The 23,158-nt window shown below is 41.1% G+C and overlaps 1 protein-coding gene across 1 annotated transcript in view; it reads left to right on the top strand.

The window, feature by feature from the left end:
• The window catches only part of LOC310875288 (low-density lipoprotein receptor-related protein 1-like), a 285,578-nt gene that overhangs the window by 139,521 nt on the left and 122,899 nt on the right, over nucleotides 1-23,158 (top strand). Inside the window, 2 exon segments of the mRNA XM_083788472.1 lie at nucleotides 18,597-18,786; nucleotides 22,363-22,567. Of these exon segments, the coding sequence (XP_083644598.1) occupies nucleotides 18,597-18,786; nucleotides 22,363-22,567 (395 nt within the window).

Below are 23,158 nucleotides of genomic sequence, written 5' to 3'. Positions count from 1 at the left end.
GAGTCTGTAGTTCTGACTGCAATGGGAAGTTCATTCCATATAGTTTAGATTGGGAGTGAGTCTGTAGTTCTGACTGCAATGGGGAGTTCATTCCATAGTTTAGATTGGGAGTGAGTCTGTAGTTCTGACTGCAATGGGAAGTTCATTCCATAGTTTAGATTAGGAGTGAGTCTGTAGTTCTGACTGCAATGGGAAGTTCATTCCATATAGTTTAGATTGGGATTGAGTCTGTAGTTCTGACTGCAATGGGAAGTTAATTCCATATAGTTTAGATTGGGAGTGACTCTGTAGTTCTGACTGCAATGGGGAGTTCATTCCATAGTTTAGATTGGGAGTGAGTCTGTAGTTCTGACTGCAATGGGAAGTTCATTCCATAGTTTAGATTGGGAGTGAGTCTGTAGTTCTGACTGCAGTGGGAAGTTCATTCCATAGTTTAGATTGGGAGTGAGTCTGTAGTTCTGACTGTAATGGGAAGTTCATTCCATAGTTTAGATTGGGAGTGAGTCTGTCGTTCTGACTGCAATGGGAAGTTCATTCCATATAGTTTAGATTGGGAGTGAGTCTGTAGTTCTGACTGCAATGGGAAGTTCAATCCATAGTTTAGACTGGGAGTGAGTCTGTAGTTCTGACTGCAATGGGAAGTTCATTCCATAGTTTAGATTGGGAGTGAGTATGTAGTTCTGACTGCAATGGGAAGTTCATTCCATAGTTTAGATTGGGAGTGAGTCTGTAGTTCTGACTGCAGTGGGAAGTTCATTCCATATAGTTTAGATTGGGAGTGAGTCTGTAGTTCTGACTGCAATGGGAAGTTCATTCCATAGTTTAGATTGGGAGTGAGTCTGTAGTTCTGACTGTAATGGGAAGTGCATTCCATAGTTTAGATTGGGAGTGAGTCTGTAGTTCTGACTGCAATGGGAAGTTCATTCCATATAGTTTAGATTGGGAGTGAGTCTGTAGTTCTGACTGCAGTGGGAAGTTCATTCCATATAGTTTAGATTGGGAGTGAGTCTGTAGTTCTGACTGCAATGGGAAGTTCATTCCATAGTTTAGATTGGGAGTGAGTCTGTAGTTCTGACTGCAATGGGAAGTTCATTCCATAGTTTAGATTGGGAGTGAGTCTGTAGTTCTGACTGTAATGGGAAGTGCATTCCATAGTTTAGATTGGGAGTGAGTTTGTAGTTCTGACTGCAATGGGAAGTTCATTCCATATAGTTTAGATTGGGAGTGAGTCTGTAGTTCTGACTGCAATGGGAAGTTCATTCCATATAGTTTAGATTGGGAGTGAGTCTGTAGTTCTGACTGCAATGGGAAGTTCATTCCATATAGTTTAGATTGGGAGTGAGTTTGTAGTTCTGACTGCAATGGGAAGTTCATTCCATATAGTTTACATTGGGAGTGAGTCTGTAGTTCTGACTGTAATGGGAAGTTCAATCCATAGTTTAGACTGGGAGTGAGTCTGTAGTTCTGACTGCAATGGGAAGTTCATTCCATAGTTTAGATTGGGAGTGAGTCTGTAGTTCTGACTGCAATGGGAAGTTCATTCCATAGTTTAGATTGGGAGTGAGTCTGTAGTTCTGACTGCAGTGGGAAGTTCATTCCATATAGTTTAGATTGGGAGTGAGTCTGTAGTTCTGACTGCAATGGGAAGTTCATTCCATAGTTTAGATTGGGAGTGAGTCTGTAGTTCTGACTGTAATGGGAAGTGCATTCCATAGTTTAGATTGGGAGTGAGTCTGTAGTTCTGACTGCAATGGGAAGTTCATTCCATATAGTTTAGATTGGGAGTGAGTCTGTAGTTCTGACTGCAGTGGGAAGTTCATTCCATAGTTTAGATTGGGAGTGAGTCTGTAGTTCTGACTGCAATGGGAAGTTCATTCCATATAGTTTAGATTGGGAGTGAGTCTGTAGTTCTGACTGCAATGGGAAGTTCATTCCATATAGTTTAGATCGGGAGTGAGTCTGTAGTTCTGACTGCAATGGGAAGTTCATTCCATATAGTTTAGATTGGGAGTGAGTTTGTAGTTCTGACTGCAATGGGAAGTTCATTCCATATAGTTTAGATTGGGAGTGAGTCTGTAGTTCTGACTGCAATGGGAAGTTCATTCCATATAGTTTAGATTGGGAGTGAGTTTGTAGTTCTGACTGCAATGGGAAGTTCATTCCATATAGTTTAGATCGGGAGTGAGTCTGTAGTTCTGACTCCATAGATGTGTGTGCACGTGCACAGTTTAGTGAGTTTGCAGAAAACACAGTCATTTAAACCGATTCATGATTGGTGCTGAATGTTGCTATTAGAGCACCAAAGTCTGACATCAGTACCACTAGAGGGCGCTAAGTCCACGGGTTCATGTACTTCTTATTTGCATTGTAATCCCCATAGGAGGATTTTAGATCACCTCGTATATGATCTGTGTTTGAAAAATAACCCATTCTGAACGGGAACCCATTTTGGTGTTATAGCATCATGTCATGCTTTAGCTATTGGAAAATAGCAGATCTACAAGCTCATAGCGCGCCACCGAGTGGCGCGCTACGAGCTTGTAGATCTGCTATTTTTGAAAAATCGAAGAACGACTGACATTTTTAGAATCTGATCTCAGGTCAGAATGGGGTTAACCAGACCAGTGTGTGTCCAGTGGAAACCTCGTATGAATCTGATCTCAGGTCAGAATGGGGTTAATCAGACCAGTGTGTGTCCAGTGGAAACCTCGTATGAATCTGATCTCAGGTCAGAATGGGGTTAATCAGACCAGTGTATGTCCAGTGGAAACCTCGTATGAATCTGATCTCAGGTCAGAATGGGATAAACATGTCATCCCGGCCGTTTCACTCATAATTATGGATATGAAGAATCAACTGACTGAGAGAAAACGCTATTGTTAACTTACTGCTGAGTTAGTTACATTTCTCACTAGAAACAGACTGTATGAAATATGAGTGTCATAGACTCCGCCTCCCCGACAATATTTGACAGTTTGTTTATGTTTGGACCACAATCCTCTTATTCCAGGAACAGTTATATGACTCCTCCACATGACGCTCACTGTGTTTCACTGCAACAACAACTGACCTCAGGTCAGGTCTGTAGGACATAATTAACCCGTTCTTTGGCACTGAGTGAGTTCCCAGAGCTCCAGCCCAGCTGGCATGGAGAGAGTGTTTATTATCCATGTTCCTGGGTGTGCGCGTGTGTGCGTGCGCCTGGGTGTGTGTGTGTGTGTGTGTGTGTGTGTGTGTGTGTGTGTGTGTGTGTGTGTGTGTGTGTGTGTGTGTGTGTGTGTGTGTGTGTGTGTGTGTGTGTGTGTGTGTGTGTGTGTGTGTGTGTGTGTGTGTGTGTGCGCATGCCCAGCCAACGTGCAGAGAGTGTTAGAGAGGCAGAGCACTTTTGGACGAACATAGCTGATCTACAAGCTCACAACATGTTGTGCTGCGACACGTTGTGAGCTTGTAGATCAGCTATTTTCACAGCGTAACCCAGCACTCTTTAGCTAGTGGAGATGTGGTGTAGCGACACATTAATTCAACCCAAAAATACTGTGTTCAAGTTCAGCAGACTTTGGAAAAAGAAGCAATTCTCCTGAATGCTGCCCAGTGCCTTTCCCATATATAAAGGAGAGGAGAGGAGAGGAGAGGAGAGGAGAGGAGAGGAGAGGAGAGGAGAGGAGAGGAGAGGAGAGGAGTGTGTGTGTGTGTGTGTGTGTGTGTGTGTGTGTGTGTGTGTGTGTGTGTGTGTGTGTGTGTGTGTGTGTGTGTGTGTGTGTGTGTGTGTGTGTGTGTGTGTGTGTGTGTGTGTGTGTGTGTGTGCTTTTGCGTGTGCGTGTGTGCGTGAGGGAATGTTGTTCGGCGGTGTAGCAGCTGTCCAGTCTCTCCTAAGGGGAACGAGGCGTTCTTCCTCTTTGGCAGAAGGTTATACTGAATGTTCTCCCAGTTAAACCACAGCGTAGAGAATGATAGAACACATTCCATTCAGAGAGAAGTGACCTTAGACATGTTTCCATTCAGAGAGAAGTGACCTTAGACATGTTTCCATTCAGAGAGAAGTGATCTTAGACATGTTTCCATTCAGAGAGAAGTGATCTTAGACATGTTTCCATTCAGAGAGAAGTGACCTTAGACAATGTTTCCATTCAGAGAGAAGTGACCTTAGACATGTTTCCATTCAGAGAGAAGTGACCTTAGACAATGTTTCCATTCAGAGAGAAGTGATCTTAGACATGTTTCCATTCAGAGAGAAGTGACCTTAGACATGTTTCCATTCAGAGAGAAGTGACCTTAGACATGTTTCCATTCAGAGAGAAGTGATCTTAGACATGTTTCCATTCAGAGAGAAGTGATCTTAGACATGTTTCCATTCAGAGAGAAGTGATCTTAGACATGTTTCCATTCAGAGAGAAGTGATCTTAGACATGTTTCCATTCAGAGAGAAGTGATCTTAGACATGTTTCCATTCAGAGAGAAGTGATCTTAGACATGTTTCCATTCAGAGAGAAGTGACCTTAGACATGTTTCCATTCAGAGAGAAGTGATCTTAGACAATGTTTCCATTCAGAGAGAAGTGATCTTAGACATGTTTCCATTCAGAGAGAAGTGATCTTAGACAATGTCTCCATTCAGAGAGAAGTGATCTTAGACATGTTTCCATTCAGAGAGAAGTGATCTTAGACATGTTTCCATTCAGAGAGAAGTGACCTTAGACATGTTTCCATTCAGAGAGAAGTGATCTTAGACAATGTTTCCATTCAGAGAGAAGTGATCTTAGACATGTTTCCATTCAGAGAGAAGTGATCTTAGACAATGTCTCCATTCAGAGAGAAGTGATCTTAGACATGTTTCCATTCAGAGAGAAGTGACCTTAGACATGTTTCCATTCAGAGAGAAGTGATCTTAGACAATGTTTCCATTCAGAGAGAAGTGATCTTAGACATGTTTCCATTCAGAGAGAAGTGACCTTAGACATGTTTCCATTCAGAGAGAAGTGATCTTAGACAATGTTTCCATTCAGAGAGAAGTGATCTTAGACAATGTTTCCATTCAGAGAGAAGTGATCTTAGACATGTTTCCATTCAGAGAGAAGTGATCTTAGACAATGTTTCCATTCAGAGAGAAGTGACCTTAGACATGTTTCCATTCAGAGAGAAGTGATCTTAGACAATGTTTCCATTCAGAGAGAAGTGATCTTAGACAATGTTTCCATTCAGAGAGAAGTGATCTTAGACATGTTTCCATTCAGAGAGAAGTGATCTTAGACATGTTTCCATTCAGAGAGAAGTGATCTTAGACATGTTTCCATTCAGAGAGAAGTGATCTTAGACATGTTTCCATTCAGAGAGAAGTGATCTTAGACATGTTTCCATTCAGAGAGAAGTGATCTTAGACATGTTTCCATTCAGAGAGAAGTGACCTTAGACATGTTTCCATTCAGAGAGAAGTGATCTTAGACAATGTTTCCATTCAGAGAGAAGTGATCTTAGACATGTTTCCATTCAGAGAGAAGTGATCTTAGACAATGTCTCCATTCAGAGAGAAGTGATCTTAGACATGTTTCCATTCAGAGAGAAGTGATCTTAGACATGTTTCCATTCAGAGAGAAGTGATCTTAGACATGTTTCCATTCAGAGAGAAGTGACCTTAGACATGTTTCCATTCAGAGAGAAGTGATCTTAGACAATGTTTCCATTCAGAGAGAAGTGATCTTAGACATGTTTCCATTCAGAGAGAAGTGATCTTAGACAATGTCTCCATTCAGAGAGAAGTGATCTTAGACATGTTTCCATTCAGAGAGAAGTGACCTTAGACATGTTTCCATTCAGAGAGAAGTGATCTTAGACAATGTTTCCATTCAGAGAGAAGTGATCTTAGACATGTTTCCATTCAGAGAGAAGTGACCTTAGACATGTTTCCATTCAGAGAGAAGTGATCTTAGACAATGTTTCCATTCAGAGAGAAGTGATCTTAGACAATGTTTCCATTCAGAGAGAAGTGACCTTAGACATGTTTCCATTCAGAGAGAAGTGACCTTAGACATGTTTCCATTCAGAGAGAAGTGACCTTAGACATGTTTCCATTCAGAGAGAAGTGATCTTAGACATGTTTCCATTCAGAGAGAAGTGATCTTAGACATGTTTCCATTCAGAGAGAAGTGACCTTAGACATGTTTCCATTCAGAGAGAAGTGACCTTAGACATGTTTCCATTCAGAGAGAAGTGATCTTAGACAATGTTTCCATTCAGAGAGAAGTGATCTTAGACATGTTTCCATTCAGAGAGAAGTGATCTTAGACATGTTTCCATTCAGAGAGAAGTGACCTTAGACATGTTTCCATTCAGAGAGAAGTGACCTTAGACAATGTTTCCATTCAGAGAGAAGTGATCTTAGACAATGTTTCCATTCAGAGAGAAGTGACCTTAGACATGTTTCCATTCAGAGAGAAGTGATCTTAGACAATGTTTCCATTCAGAGAGAAGTGATCTTAGACATGTTTACATTCAGAGAGAAGTGATCTTAGACATGTTTCCATTCAGAGAGAAGTGACCTTAGACATGTTTCCATTCAGAGAGAAGTGATCTTAGACATGTTTCCATTCAGAGAGAAGTGACCTTAGACATGTTTCCATTCAGAGAGAAGTGATCTTAGACATGTTTCCATTCAGAGAGAAGTGACCTTAGACATGTTTCCATTCAGAGAGAAGTGATCTTAGACAATGTTTCCATTCAGAGAGAAGTGATCTTAGACATGTTTCCATTCAGAGAGAAGTGACCTTAGACATGTTTCCATTCAGAGAGAAGTGATCTTAGACAATGTTTCCATTCAGAGAGAAGTGATCTTAGACATGTTTCCATTCAGAGAGAAGTGATCTTAGACATGTTTCCATTCAGAGAGAAGTGACCTTAGACAATGTTTCCATTCAGAGAGAAGTGATCTTAGACAATGTTTCCATTCAGAGAGAAGTGATCTTAGACAATGTTTCCATTCAGAGAGAAGTGACCTTAGACAATGTTTCCATTCAGAGAGAAGTGATCTTAGACAATGTTTCCATTCAGAGAGAAGTGATCTTAGACAATGTTTCCATTCAGAGAGAAGTGACCTTAGACAATGTTTCCATTCAGAGAGAAGTGACCTTAGACATGTTTCCATTCAGAGAGAAGTGATCTTAGACATGTTTCCATTCAGAGAGAAGTGATCTTAGACATGTTTCCATTCAGAGAGAAGTGATCTTAGACATGTTTCCATTCAGAGAGACATGTTTCCATTCAGAGAGAAGTGACCTTAGACATGTTTCCATTCAGAGAGAAGTGACCTTAGACATGTTTCCATTCAGAGAGAAGTGATCTTAGACATGTTTACATTCAGAGAGAAGTGACCTTAGACATGTTTCCATTCAGAGAGAAGTGACCTTAGACATGTTTCCATTCAGAGAGAAGTGATCTTCGACATGTTTCCATTCAGAGAGAAGTGATCTTAGACATGTTTCCATTCAGAGAGAAGTGATCTTAGACAATGTTTCCATTCAGAGAGAAGTGATCTTAGACATGTTTCCATTCAGAGAGAAGTGATCTTAGACAATGTTTCCATTCAGAGAGAAGTGATCTTAGACATGTTTCCATTCAGAGAGAAGTGATCTTAGACAATGTTTCCATTCAGAGAGAAGTGACCTTAGACATGTTTCCATTCAGAGAGAAGTGACCTTAGACAATGTTTCCATTCAGAGAGAAGTGATCTTAGACATGTTTCCATTCAGAGAGAAGTGATCTTAGACATGTTTCCATTCAGAGAGAAGTGATCTTAGACAATGTTTCCATTCAGAGAGAAGTGATCTTAGACATGTTTCCATTCAGAGAGAAGTGATCTTAGACAATGTTTCCATTCAGAGAGAAGTGACCTTAGACATGTTTCCATTCAGAGAGAAGTGATCTTAGACATGTTTCCATTCAGAGAGAAGTGATCTTAGACATGTTTCCATTCAGAGAGACATGTTTCCATTCAGAGAGAAGTGACCTTAGACATGTTTCCATTCAGAGAGAAGTGACCTTAGACATGTTTCCATTCAGAGAGAAGTGATCTTAGACATGTTTACATTCAGAGAGAAGTGACCTTAGACATGTTTCCATTCAGAGAGAAGTGACCTTAGACATGTTTCCATTCAGAGAGAAGTGATCTTAGACATGTTTCCATTCAGAGAGAAGTGATCTTAGACATGTTTCCATTCAGAGAGAAGTGATCTTAGACAATGTTTCCATTCAGAGAGAAGTGATCTTAGACATGTTTCCATTCAGAGAGAAGTGATCTTAGACAATGTTTCCATTCAGAGAGAAGTGATCTTAGACAATGTTTCCATTCAGAGAGAAGTGATCTTAGACAATGTTTCCATTCAGAGAGAAGTGATCTTAGACATGTTTCCATTCAGAGAGAAGTGATCTTAGACAATGTTTCCATTCAGAGAGAAGTGATCTTAGACAATGTTTCCATTCAGAGAGAAGTGATCTTAGACATGTTTCCATTCAGAGAGAAGTGATCTTAGACAATGTTTCCATTCAGAGAGAAGTGACCTTAGACATGTTTCCATTCAGAGAGAAGTGACCTTAGACAATGTTTCCATTCAGAGAGAAGTGATCTTAGACATGTTTCCATTCAGAGAGAAGTGATCTTAGACATGTTTCCATTCAGAGAGAAGTGATCTTAGACAATGTTTCCATTCAGAGAGAAGTGACCTTAGACATGTTTCCATTCAGAGAGAAGTGACCTTAGACATGTTTCCATTCAGAGAGAAGTGATCTTAGACAATGTTTCCATTCAGAGAGAAGTGATCTTAGACAATGTCTCCATTCAGAGAGAAGTGATCTTAGACATGTTTCCATTCAGAGAGAAGTGACCTTAGACATGTTTCCATTCAGAGAGAAGTGATCTTAGACAATGTTTCCATTCAGAGAGAAGTGATCTTAGACATGTTTCCATTCAGAGAGAAGTGACCTTAGACATGTTTCCATTCAGAGAGAAGTGATCTTAGACAATGTTTCCATTCAGAGAGAAGTGATCTTAGACAATGTTTCCATTCAGAGAGAAGTGACCTTAGACATGTTTCCATTCAGAGAGAAGTGACCTTAGACATGTTTCCATTCAGAGAGAAGTGACCTTAGACATGTTTCCATTCAGAGAGAAGTGATCTTAGACATGTTTCCATTCAGAGAGAAGTGATCTTAGACATGTTTCCATTCAGAGAGAAGTGACCTTAGACATGTTTCCATTCAGAGAGAAGTGACCTTAGACATGTTTCCATTCAGAGAGAAGTGATCTTAGACAATGTTTCCATTCAGAGAGAAGTGATCTTAGACATGTTTCCATTCAGAGAGAAGTGATCTTAGACATGTTTCCATTCAGAGAGAAGTGACCTTAGACATGTTTCCATTCAGAGAGAAGTGACCTTAGACAATGTTTCCATTCAGAGAGAAGTGATCTTAGACAATGTTTCCATTCAGAGAGAAGTGACCTTAGACATGTTTCCATTCAGAGAGAAGTGATCTTAGACAATGTTTCCATTCAGAGAGAAGTGATCTTAGACATGTTTACATTCAGAGAGAAGTGATCTTAGACATGTTTCCATTCAGAGAGAAGTGACCTTAGACATGTTTCCATTCAGAGAGAAGTGATCTTAGACATGTTTCCATTCAGAGAGAAGTGACCTTAGACATGTTTCCATTCAGAGAGAAGTGATCTTAGACATGTTTCCATTCAGAGAGAAGTGACCTTAGACATGTTTCCATTCAGAGAGAAGTGATCTTAGACAATGTTTCCATTCAGAGAGAAGTGATCTTAGACATGTTTCCATTCAGAGAGAAGTGACCTTAGACATGTTTCCATTCAGAGAGAAGTGATCTTAGACAATGTTTCCATTCAGAGAGAAGTGATCTTAGACATGTTTCCATTCAGAGAGAAGTGATCTTAGACATGTTTCCATTCAGAGAGAAGTGACCTTAGACAATGTTTCCATTCAGAGAGAAGTGATCTTAGACAATGTTTCCATTCAGAGAGAAGTGATCTTAGACAATGTTTCCATTCAGAGAGAAGTGACCTTAGACAATGTTTCCATTCAGAGAGAAGTGATCTTAGACAATGTTTCCATTCAGAGAGAAGTGATCTTAGACAATGTTTCCATTCAGAGAGAAGTGACCTTAGACAATGTTTCCATTCAGAGAGAAGTGACCTTAGACATGTTTCCATTCAGAGAGAAGTGATCTTAGACATGTTTCCATTCAGAGAGAAGTGATCTTAGACATGTTTCCATTCAGAGAGAAGTGATCTTAGACATGTTTCCATTCAGAGAGACATGTTTCCATTCAGAGAGAAGTGACCTTAGACATGTTTCCATTCAGAGAGAAGTGACCTTAGACATGTTTCCATTCAGAGAGAAGTGATCTTAGACATGTTTACATTCAGAGAGAAGTGACCTTAGACATGTTTCCATTCAGAGAGAAGTGACCTTAGACATGTTTCCATTCAGAGAGAAGTGATCTTCGACATGTTTCCATTCAGAGAGAAGTGATCTTAGACATGTTTCCATTCAGAGAGAAGTGATCTTAGACAATGTTTCCATTCAGAGAGAAGTGATCTTAGACATGTTTCCATTCAGAGAGAAGTGATCTTAGACAATGTTTCCATTCAGAGAGAAGTGATCTTAGACATGTTTCCATTCAGAGAGAAGTGATCTTAGACAATGTTTCCATTCAGAGAGAAGTGACCTTAGACATGTTTCCATTCAGAGAGAAGTGACCTTAGACAATGTTTCCATTCAGAGAGAAGTGATCTTAGACATGTTTCCATTCAGAGAGAAGTGATCTTAGACATGTTTCCATTCAGAGAGAAGTGATCTTAGACAATGTTTCCATTCAGAGAGAAGTGATCTTAGACATGTTTCCATTCAGAGAGAAGTGATCTTAGACAATGTTTCCATTCAGAGAGAAGTGACCTTAGACATGTTTCCATTCAGAGAGAAGTGATCTTAGACATGTTTCCATTCAGAGAGAAGTGATCTTAGACATGTTTCCATTCAGAGAGACATGTTTCCATTCAGAGAGAAGTGACCTTAGACATGTTTCCATTCAGAGAGAAGTGACCTTAGACATGTTTCCATTCAGAGAGAAGTGATCTTAGACATGTTTACATTCAGAGAGAAGTGACCTTAGACATGTTTCCATTCAGAGAGAAGTGACCTTAGACATGTTTCCATTCAGAGAGAAGTGATCTTAGACATGTTTCCATTCAGAGAGAAGTGATCTTAGACATGTTTCCATTCAGAGAGAAGTGATCTTAGACAATGTTTCCATTCAGAGAGAAGTGATCTTAGACATGTTTCCATTCAGAGAGAAGTGATCTTAGACAATGTTTCCATTCAGAGAGAAGTGATCTTAGACAATGTTTCCATTCAGAGAGAAGTGATCTTAGACAATGTTTCCATTCAGAGAGAAGTGATCTTAGACATGTTTCCATTCAGAGAGAAGTGATCTTAGACAATGTTTCCATTCAGAGAGAAGTGATCTTAGACAATGTTTCCATTCAGAGAGAAGTGATCTTAGACATGTTTCCATTCAGAGAGAAGTGATCTTAGACAATGTTTCCATTCAGAGAGAAGTGACCTTAGACATGTTTCCATTCAGAGAGAAGTGACCTTAGACAATGTTTCCATTCAGAGAGAAGTGATCTTAGACATGTTTCCATTCAGAGAGAAGTGATCTTAGACATGTTTCCATTCAGAGAGAAGTGATCTTAGACAATGTTTCCATTCAGAGAGAAGTGACCTTAGACATGTTTCCATTCAGAGAGAAGTGACCTTAGACATGTTTCCATTCAGAGAGAAGTGATCTTAGACAATGTTTCCATTCAGAGAGAAGTGACCTTAGACATGTTTCCATTCAGAGAGAAGTGACCTTAGACATGTTTCCATTCAGAGAGAAGTGATCTTAGACATGTTTCCATTCAGAGAGAAGTGATCTTAGACATGTTTCCATTCAGAGAGAAGTGACCTTAGACATGTTTCCATTCAGAGAGAAGTGATCTTAGACAATGTTTCCATTCAGAGAGAAGTGATCTTAGACATGTTTCCATTCAGAGAGAAGTGATCTTAGACAATGTCTCCATTCAGAGAGAAGTGATCTTAGACATGTTTCCATTCAGAGAGAAGTGATCTTAGACATGTTTCCATTCAGAGAGAAGTGATCTTAGACATGTTTCCATTCAGAGAGAAGTGACCTTAGACATGTTTCCATTCAGAGAGAAGTGATCTTAGACAATGTTTCCATTCAGAGAGAAGTGATCTTAGACATGTTTCCATTCAGAGAGAAGTGATCTTAGACAATGTCTCCATTCAGAGAGAAGTGATCTTAGACATGTTTCCATTCAGAGAGAAGTGACCTTAGACATGTTTCCATTCAGAGAGAAGTGATCTTAGACAATGTTTCCATTCAGAGAGAAGTGATCTTAGACATGTTTCCATTCAGAGAGAAGTGACCTTAGACATGTTTCCATTCAGAGAGAAGTGATCTTAGACAATGTTTCCATTCAGAGAGAAGTGATCTTAGACAATGTTTCCATTCAGAGAGAAGTGACCTTAGACATGTTTCCATTCAGAGAGAAGTGACCTTAGACATGTTTCCATTCAGAGAGAAGTGACCTTAGACATGTTTCCATTCAGAGAGAAGTGATCTTAGACATGTTTCCATTCAGAGAGAAGTGATCTTAGACATGTTTCCATTCAGAGAGAAGTGACCTTAGACATGTTTCCATTCAGAGAGAAGTGACCTTAGACATGTTTCCATTCAGAGAGAAGTGATCTTAGACAATGTTTCCATTCAGAGAGAAGTGATCTTAGACATGTTTCCATTCAGAGAGAAGTGATCTTAGACATGTTTCCATTCAGAGAGAAGTGACCTTAGACATGTTTCCATTCAGAGAGAAGTGACCTTAGACAATGTTTCCATTCAGAGAGAAGTGATCTTAGACAATGTTTCCATTCAGAGAGAAGTGACCTTAGACATGTTTCCATTCAGAGAGAAGTGATCTTAGACAATGTTTCCATTCAGAGAGAAGTGATCTTAGACATGTTTACATTCAGAGAGAAGTGATCTTAGACATGTTTCCATTCAGAGAGAAGTGACCTTAGACATGTTTCCATTCAGAGAGAAGTGATCTTAGACATGTTTCCATTCAGAGAGAAGTGACCTTAGACATGTTTCCATTCAGAGAGAAGTGATCTTAGACATGTTTCCATTCAGAGAGAAGTGACCTTAGACATGTTTCCATTCAGAGAGAAGTGATCTTAGACAATGTTTCCATTCAGAGAGAAGTGATCTTAGACATGTTTCCATTCAGAGAGAAGTGACCTTAGACATGTTTCCATTCAGAGAGAAGTGATCTTAGACAATGTTTCCATTCAGAGAGAAGTGATCTTAGACATGTTTCCATTCAGAGAGAAGTGATCTTAGACATGTTTCCATTCAGAGAGAAGTGACCTTAGACAATGTTTCCATTCAGAGAGAAGTGATCTTAGACAATGTTTCCATTCAGAGAGAAGTGATCTTAGACAATGTTTCCATTCAGAGAGAAGTGACCTTAGACAATGTTTCCATTCAGAGAGAAGTGATCTTAGACAATGTTTCCATTCAGAGAGAAGTGATCTTAGACAATGTTTCCATTCAGAGAGAAGTGACCTTAGACAATGTTTCCATTCAGAGAGAAGTGACCTTAGACATGTTTCCATTCAGAGAGAAGTGATCTTAGACATGTTTCCATTCAGAGAGAAGTGATCTTAGACATGTTTCCATTCAGAGAGACATGTTTCCATTCAGAGAGAAGTGACCTTAGACATGTTTCCATTCAGAGAGAAGTGACCTTAGACATGTTTCCATTCAGAGAGAAGTGATCTTAGACATGTTTACATTCAGAGAGAAGTGACCTTAGACATGTTTCCATTCAGAGAGAAGTGACCTTAGACATGTTTCCATTCAGAGAGAAGTGATCTTAGACATGTTTCCATTCAGAGAGAAGTGATCTTAGACATGTTTCCATTCAGAGAGAAGTGATCTTAGACAATGTTTCCATTCAGAGAGAAGTGATCTTAGACATGTTTCCATTCAGAGAGAAGTGATCTTAGACAATGTTTCCATTCAGAGAGAAGTGATCTTAGACATGTTTCCATTCAGAGAGAAGTGATCTTAGACAATGTTTCCATTCAGAGAGAAGTGACCTTAGACATGTTTCCATTCAGAGAGAAGTGACCTTAGACAATGTTTCCATTCAGAGAGAAGTGATCTTAGACATGTTTCCATTCAGAGAGAAGTGATCTTAGACATGTTTCCATTCAGAGAGAAGTGATCTTAGACAATGTTTCCATTCAGAGAGAAGTGATCTTAGACATGTTTCCATTCAGAGAGAAGTGATCTTAGACAATGTTTCCATTCAGAGAGAAGTGACCTTAGACATGTTTCCATTCAGAGAGAAGTGATCTTAGACATGTTTCCATTCAGAGAGAAGTGATCTTAGACATGTTTCCATTCAGAGAGACATGTTTCCATTCAGAGAGAAGTGACCTTAGACATGTTTCCATTCAGAGAGAAGTGACCTTAGACATGTTTCCATTCAGAGAGAAGTGATCTTAGACATGTTTACATTCAGAGAGAAGTGACCTTAGACATGTTTCCATTCAGAGAGAAGTGACCTTAGACATGTTTCCATTCAGAGAGAAGTGATCTTAGACATGTTTCCATTCAGAGAGAAGTGATCTTAGACATGTTTCCATTCAGAGAGAAGTGATCTTAGACAATGTTTCCATTCAGAGAGAAGTGATCTTAGACATGTTTCCATTCAGAGAGAAGTGATCTTAGACAATGTTTCCATTCAGAGAGAAGTGATCTTAGACAATGTTTCCATTCAGAGAGAAGTGATCTTAGACAATGTTTCCATTCAGAGAGAAGTGATCTTAGACATGTTTCCATTCAGAGAGAAGTGATCTTAGACAATGTTTCCATTCAGAGAGAAGTGATCTTAGACAATGTTTCCATTCAGAGAGAAGTGATCTTAGACATGTTTCCATTCAGAGAGAAGTGATCTTAGACAATGTTTCCATTCAGAGAGAAGTGACCTTAGACATGTTTCCATTCAGAGAGAAGTGACCTTAGACAATGTTTCCATTCAGAGAGAAGTGATCTTAGACATGTTTCCATTCAGAGAGAAGTGATCTTAGACATGTTTCCATTCAGAGAGAAGTGATCTTAGACAATGTTTCCATTCAGAGAGAAGTGACCTTAGACATGTTTCCATTCAGAGAGAAGTGACCTTAGACATGTTTCCATTCAGAGAGAAGTGATCTTAGACAATGTTTCCATTCAGAGAGAAGTGACCTTAGACATGTTTCCATTCAGAGAGAAGTGACCTTAGACATGTTTCCATTCAGAGAGAAGTGATCTTAGACATGTTTCCATTCAGAGAGAAGTGATCTTAGACATGTTTCCATTCAGAGAGAAGTGACCTTAGACATGTTTCCATTCAGAGAGAAGTGATCTTAGACAATGTTTCCATTCAGAGAGAAGTGACCTTAGACATGTTTCCATTCAGAGAGAAGTGACCTTAGACATGTTTCCATTCAGAGAGAAGTGACCTTAGACATGTTTCCATTCAGAGAGAAGTGATCTTAGACATGTTTCCATTCAGAGAGAAGTGATCTTAGACAATGTTTCCATTCAGAGAGAAGTGATCTTAGACAATGTTTCCATTCAGAGAGAAGTGATCTTAGACAATGTTTCCATTCAGAGAGAAGTGAAATGTACTTGATTACATCTCTGTCTGTATCACTGTAAATCCCTGGAACATGTGACACGTTTAAAACATAAACACCAGTGTGTAATAATAAAATGCCAAATGTGTATTAATGGTCATAAAATACAGTAGAACACGAGTTCACTCAAACACCTCACGAGAACACCTAGTGTTTGAATTCTAAACACCTATAATATGACTGACTTTGATTGTAAAAACTAAACACGTTTATGTGTTTAAAAAGTGTTACTGGCGATTAAACATGTTCTTCTGTTTATAATCTAAACACTGTGACATGTTTAAAGGTGTAGTGAAACGGAAATGGTGAACAACATGAAAATGGTGTTTCAACATGAAACACCGGTCTGAAGTTTCTGAACCAATCAGAGCGTTGCATCCCTTCAGGTGATGGGACGGTAGCTAGGGACGGTGGCTAATGCTATGCGCAACAGCGTGGTGTGTGTTTGTTTATAAATCATATGGTCGGCCAGCACAACCAGTTTACTCTTATGTGGCTTATTTCTACCCTATAATGTTTTCGGATACATATTTTAGCGTGATGATTAAGTTGAAAGCGAGTAATACACTGCCTGGATGTTATCTGGAATGGAAATAAAAACGGAGTATTCTGTAATCAGTAGCAGCTGTGCTGGATGGATGCGCAAATATGGGGAATTAAACGGGTGAGCTTCATTGTTATTGGCTTTTATCGATGTGTATCTCTACACGTCATCACACAGCACGTTTTTGTTTTAATAAATAAATAATGCAATCGTTTTTATGGACCTTTGATATAAAAACACACAGAAATGAGAATTTTCACATTTTTTTGGCATCCATTGTTAGGTATGGCCATATAATGACCACGGATATGGTCTAAAAGTGTGAAAAACGTCTTTTTCATTTCACTACACCTTTAAAAAGTGTTACAAATAAGTGTTTATAACCTAAACGCTTGGGTTTAGTGTGTACTCTGTGCGTCCTCTGAGAGATCTGGGGCGGAGCGCTGCATGTGAGCGCGCTCAACCTCTTACTCATCTCAAGGTCGAGAAGGAGGAGGGGAAAAAAAGAAGAGAAAAAAAAAAACAAGTGAAAGTTGAACATTCCCTTCTGGAGTCATGGAGACATGGAAAAAAAGTTCTGCTGGCCTCGTCTCGTCCCTCGATGTTGACGAGGTCTGTGGAAAGTTCTGTTCGCCGTGCTCTGGTCTGCTGTCACGTGACCTTCTTCCACTGGTGGTCAAAGGCAGTGGCGTGCACAGACATTTAGAGGGGCAGGTGCTCAAGTGAAAAAAAAGGGCACCTTGTTGTGCAGTGCATTTTGGTGGCGGGAACCCATTTTGGTGCTTTAGCTATATTGAAAAATAGCAGATCTACAAGCTCATATAGCGCGCCACAGAGTGGCGCGCTACGAGCTTGTAGGTCTGCTATTTGTTTTTAATCGAAGAACCACTTGACATAGAAACATAGCTTTAGATTGTGGGGGGCCTAAATAATATAGTAGAAGCGTGTTTTATCAAGATTTGATCAATGTCACTGCATGGTCCACACACTACAAATTAAGAAAGAAAAATGATTATTATTACCTTTCACTGGTGAGCTGTCTGTTGGAGATCAGTCTGGAATCACAGCAATGTTGTTTTTGGCAGCAAATTTCTATTTTAGTTTTAGTCATAGTCTCTTGAATAGTTTTCACTTAGTTTTAGTCACATTTTAGTCGCCTGGAAATGTCTTAGTGTTTGTCTAGTTTTAGTCGACTAAATGTCATACGAAAATCAACTGTAGATTTAGTCGACTAAAATGTGTTTTGACAGGCCTTGATGTCGTTGTAATGACATATTTTACACTTGCTGCGACGCGTTTGTATATCTGCTATTTTCAGCATGCAACCCAGCATAAAACTGGATCTCATGTCCACTAGTCCCTTACTAAGATTTTAGTCTAGTTTTTACTTGTTGACGAAATTGTCAGTATATTTAGTCTTAGTTTTAGTCATCATAGATTTGTTTTTATGTAGTTTTAGTCAGTGAAAAAAGGTAGTCGACGAACATTTTTCGTCTTAGCTTTAGTCGACGAAAACAACACTGAATCACAGACTGTTCTCTTCTACGTTAGTAAGTATTAGTAAGCCGGGGGGGGGGGGGGGCTCCCTCTGGCCTAGCGGTCGCCCATGCCTCATACAAGGCTCTAATGCAGCCTCACAGCGCGACGCGTGTTCGAATCCCGATCCAGACGACCTTTTGCTGCCTGTCACTAGCATGTTATGTAGACAGCACTATAATTGTTATGTAGTCATAGCACGTCATAGTACATATGTATAGCATAGTATAGTATATATGTATAGTTTATATGTATAGTTTCATTATATAGATATCCCACTGTTACTTTCTTAGCTTACGCATGTTTCATGATAAATGTTTTTTTGTGATGTATTCCCATGCTTTTTGTTCTTGCTTAAGGCTCATACATAGTCTGGATTTTCGGTGGTTAGCTGACCACCGAACTACAACATGACGTCACGAGCCGCGGTGAAGAGCAAACCACCGCCACCGCTCCAGCCCTTCTCTCTGTTTTTACTCACCACCGCTCAACGTTATTTCAGCTCCGGTGGTCAGCTCACCACCGGAGCGGTGGTCACCTCGCCACCGAAAATCCAGACTATGAATAGGCCTTTAATGTAAATCGCTCTGGATTAAGAGCGTCTGCTAAATGCCTAAATTGTAAATTGTGTGTGTGCGTGTGTGTGTGTGTGTGTCCGTGTGTGTGCGTGTGTCCGTGTGTGTGTCCGTGTCCTAGACGTGGGCTCCGTGGAGGGCCTGGCGTACCACCGGGCCTGGGACATGCTCTTCTGGACCAGCTACACCACCTCCAGCATCACCTGTCACACGGTGGACCAGAGCCGCTGGGGCGCCGCCCACCGCCAGACGGTGGTCAGCATGTCTGGAGACGACCACCCCCGAGCCTTCGTCCTGGACGAGTGTCAAAGGTCAGAGAGGTTAACCCGTTAATCTGACCTGAGATCAGGTTCTAAAAATGTTCTTCTACATCCTGACAGTTTCCTGAAAAAAGCTATGTTTCTCTGTCAGTCGTTCTTCGATTTTTTTCAAAAACAGCAGACCTACAAGCTCGTAGCGCGATCTGCTATTTTTCAATAGCTAAAGCATGACATAATGCTTTATGCTGGCATAAAACACCAAAATGGGTTCCCGCCCCAAAATGGGTTAAAGTACTGTCATAATTCAGGATCTTCTCTGCCTCTTCCCTCAAAAACTCCAGGTGTTATTTGTAGTTGTTACGTCCCCACCAAAGAGGTCCAGGTGTTATTTGTAGTTGTTACGTCCCCACCAAAGAGGTCCAGGTGTTATTTGTAGTTGTTACGGCCCCACCAAAGAGGTCCAGGTGTTATTTGTAGTTGTTACGTCCCCACCAAAGAGGTCCAGGTGTTATTTGTAGTTGTTACGTCCCCACCAAAGAGGTCCAGGTGTTATTTGTAGTTGTTACGGCCCCACCAAAGAGGTCCAGGTGTTATTTGTAGTTGTTACGTCCCCACCAAAGAGGTCCAGGTGTTATTTGTAGTTGTTACGGCCCCACCAAAGAGGTCCAGGTGTTATTTGTAGTTGTTACGTCCCCCACCAAAGAGGTCCAGGTGTTATTTGTAGTTGTTACGTCCCCACCAAAGAGGTCCAGGTGTTATTTGTAGTTGTTACGTCCCCCACCAAAGAGGTCCAGGTGTTATTTGTAGTTGTTACGTCCTCACCAAAGAGGTCCAGGTGTTATTTGTAGTTGTTACGTCCCCACCAAAGAGGTCCAGGTGTTATTTGTAGTTGTTACGTCCCCACCAAAGAGGTCCAGGTGTTATTTGTAGTTGTTACGTCCCCACCAAAGAGGTCCAGGTGTTATTTGTAGTCGTTACGTCCCCACCAAAGAGGTCCAGGCGTTATTTGTAGTTGTTACGTCCCCACCAAAGAGGTCCAGGTGTTATTTGTAGTTGTTACGTCCCCACCAAAGAGGTCCAGGTGTTATTTGTAGTTGTTACGTCCCCACCAAAGAGGTCCAGGTGTTATTTGTAGTTGTTACGTCCCCCACCAAAGAGGTCCAGGTGTTATTTGTAGTTGTTACGTCCCCCACCAAAGAGGTCCAGGTGTTATTTGTAGTTGTTACGTCTCCACCAAAGAGGTCCAGGTGTTATTTGTAGTTGTTACGGCCCCACCAAAGAGGTCCAGGTGTTATTTGTAGTTGTTACGTCCCCCACCAAAGAGGTCCAGGTGTTATTTGTAGTTGTTACGTCCCCACCAAAGAGGTCCAGGTGTTATTTGTAGTTGTTACGTCCCCCACCAAAGAGGTCCAGGTGTTATTTGTAGTTGTTACGTCCCCACCAAAGAGGTCCAGGTGTTATTTGTAGTTGTTACGTCCCCACCAAAGAGGTCCAGGTGTTATTTGTAGTTGTTACGTCCCCACCAAAGAGGTCCAGGTGTTATTTGTAGTTGTTACGTCCCCACCAAAGAGGTCCAGGTGTTATTTGTAGTTGTTACGTCCCCACCAAAGAGGTCCAGGTGTTATTTGTAGTTGTTACGTCCCCACCAAAGAGGTACAGGTGTTATTTGTAGTTGTTACGTCCCCACCAAAGAGGTCCAGGTGTTATTTGTAGTTGTTACGTCCCCACCAAAGAGGTCCAGGTGTTATTTGTAGTTGTTACGTCCCCACCAAAGAGGTCCAGGTGTTATTTGTAGTTGTTACGTCCCCACCAAAGAGGTCCAGGTGTTATTTGTAGTTGTTACGTCCCCACCAAAGAGGTCCAGGTGTTATTTGTAGTTGTTACGTCCCCACCAAAGAGGTCCAGGTGTTATTTGTAGTTGTTACGTCCCCACCAAAGAGGTCCAGGTGTTATTTGTAGTTGTTACGTCCCCACCAAAGAGGTCCAGGTGTTATTTGTAGTTGTTACGTCCCCACCAAAGAGGTCCAGGTGTTATTTTGTGCAAAAGCTCACTATTGACCATTTCCCCTACCATAAGCCCTCAATGGGGGGTTAGGTTTTGTGCTAATTTGATCATTTCCATCTAAATAAGTAGTAAAGTGTGCCGCTTGGGATACTATTTACATTATGAGGAGAGGATATATTAAAAAAAAAAAAATTGAGCGAAGGAAATAAGCGTATTAGCACAACACCCCAATGCCCCATCCAATGCAATGCAATTCATTGAGGGAACCCATTTTGGTGCTTAAGCTATTGAAAAATAGCAGATCTACAAGATCTACAAGATCGACCTACAAGCTCGTACGAGCTTGTAGGTCTGCTAAAAAAAAATTTATCGAAGAACCACTGACATAGAAACATAGCTTTAGATTGTGGGGGGCCTAAATAATATAGTAGAAGCGTTTTTTATCAAGAATTGATCAATGTCACCGCATGGTCCACACACTATACAAATTAAGTTTTTTTTTTCTTTTCTTTTTTTAAGAGCACATTGCCAAGAGGGCAGGGGGTGCGCTAGCACCCCCTAGTGTCTATCTGTGCACGCCACTGGTCAAAGGCGGAGAAACACATTTCACTGCGGTGACGTGTGTGACAAGTCGTACGCCTTTGACCTTTGACCTTTGTCTTATCTTCTCAGCCTGATGTTCTGGACCAATTGGAACGAGCAGTCTCCCAGCATCATGTCTTTGACCTTTGTCTTATCCAGTGTTGTTTTTGGCAGCAAATTTATATTAGTCCTAGTCACATTTTAGTCACCTGGAATGTATTAGTGTTAGTCTAGTTTTAGTCGACTAAATGTCATAAGATTTTAGTCGACTAAATGTACAGGTGATTTAGGCGACTAAAATGTTTGCGCGGGCCTTGTTGCCGTCATAATGACTTATTTTACACTTGCTGAAAATAGCCGATCTACAAGCTCACAACGCGTCGCAGCGCGACGCGTTGTGAGCTTGTAGATCTGCTATTTTCAGCATGCAACCAAGTGTAAAATGACTTATACTGGATCTCTTCTCCACTAGTCCCTTCCTAACATTTTAGTCTAGTTTTTATTTGTCGACGAAATTGTCAGTATATTTAGTCTTAGTTTTAGTCATCGTAGCTTAGTTTTCATTTAGTTTCCATTTGTTTTTGTCAGTGGAAAAAGGTAGTCGACGAACATTTTCCGTCTTAGTTTTAGTCGACGAAAACAACACTGGTCTTATCTCCTCAGCCTGATGTTCTGGACCAATTGGAACGAGCAGTCTCCCAGCATCATGACCTTTGACCTTTGACCTTATCTCCTACAGCCTGATGTTCTGGACCAATTGGAACGAGCAGTCTCCCAGCATCATGACCTTTGACCTTTGACCTTATCTCCTCAGCCTGATGTTCTGGACCAATTGGAACGAGCAGTCTCCCAGCATCATGACCTTTGACCTTTGACCTTATCTCTCTCAGCCTGCTGTTCTGGACCAATTGGAACGAGCAGTCTCCCAGCATCATGACCTTTGACCTTTGACCTTATCTCTTCAGCCTGCTGTTCTGGACCAATTGGAACGAGCAGTCTCCCAGCATCATGACCTTTGACCTTTGACCTTATCTCTTCAGCCTGATGTTCTGGACCAATTGGAACGAGCAGTCTCCCAGCATCATGAGGGCGACGCTGAGCGGCTCCAACGTCCTGGTGATCGTGGGCAGCGACATCCGGACGCCCAACGGCCTCGCCATCGACCACCGCGCCGAGAAGCTCTACTTCTCCGACGCCACGCTGGACAAGATCGAGCGCTGCGAGTACGACGGCACGCGGCGCTACGTGAGTCACCCGCCGCACACACACACCTGTACACACACACACACACACACACACACCTGTACACACACACACACCTGTACACACACACACACCTGTACACACACACACACCTGTACACACACACACACACACACCTGTACACACACACACACACACACACACACACACACACACCTGTACACACACACACACACACACACACACCTGTACACACACACACACCTGTACACACACACACACACACACACACACACACCTGTACACACACACACACACACACACACCTGTACACACACACACACCTGTACACACACACACACCTGTACTCACACACACACCTGTACACACACACACACACACACCTGTACACACACACACACCTGTACACACACACACACCTGTACACACACACACACACACACCTGTACACACACACACACCTGTACACACACACACACCTGTACACACACACACACACACACACACCTGTACACACACACACACCTGTACACACACACACACACACACACACACACACCTGTACACACACACACACACACACACACACACACCTGTACACACACACACACA

The sequence above is a fragment of the Protomyctophum parallelum genome (assembly GCF_964188405.1).
Source record: "Protomyctophum parallelum genome assembly, chromosome: 18".
Classification (NCBI taxonomy): Eukaryota; Metazoa; Chordata; class Actinopteri; order Myctophiformes; family Myctophidae; genus Protomyctophum; species Protomyctophum parallelum.
This window is presented reverse-complemented; position numbering and strand designations above follow the sequence as displayed.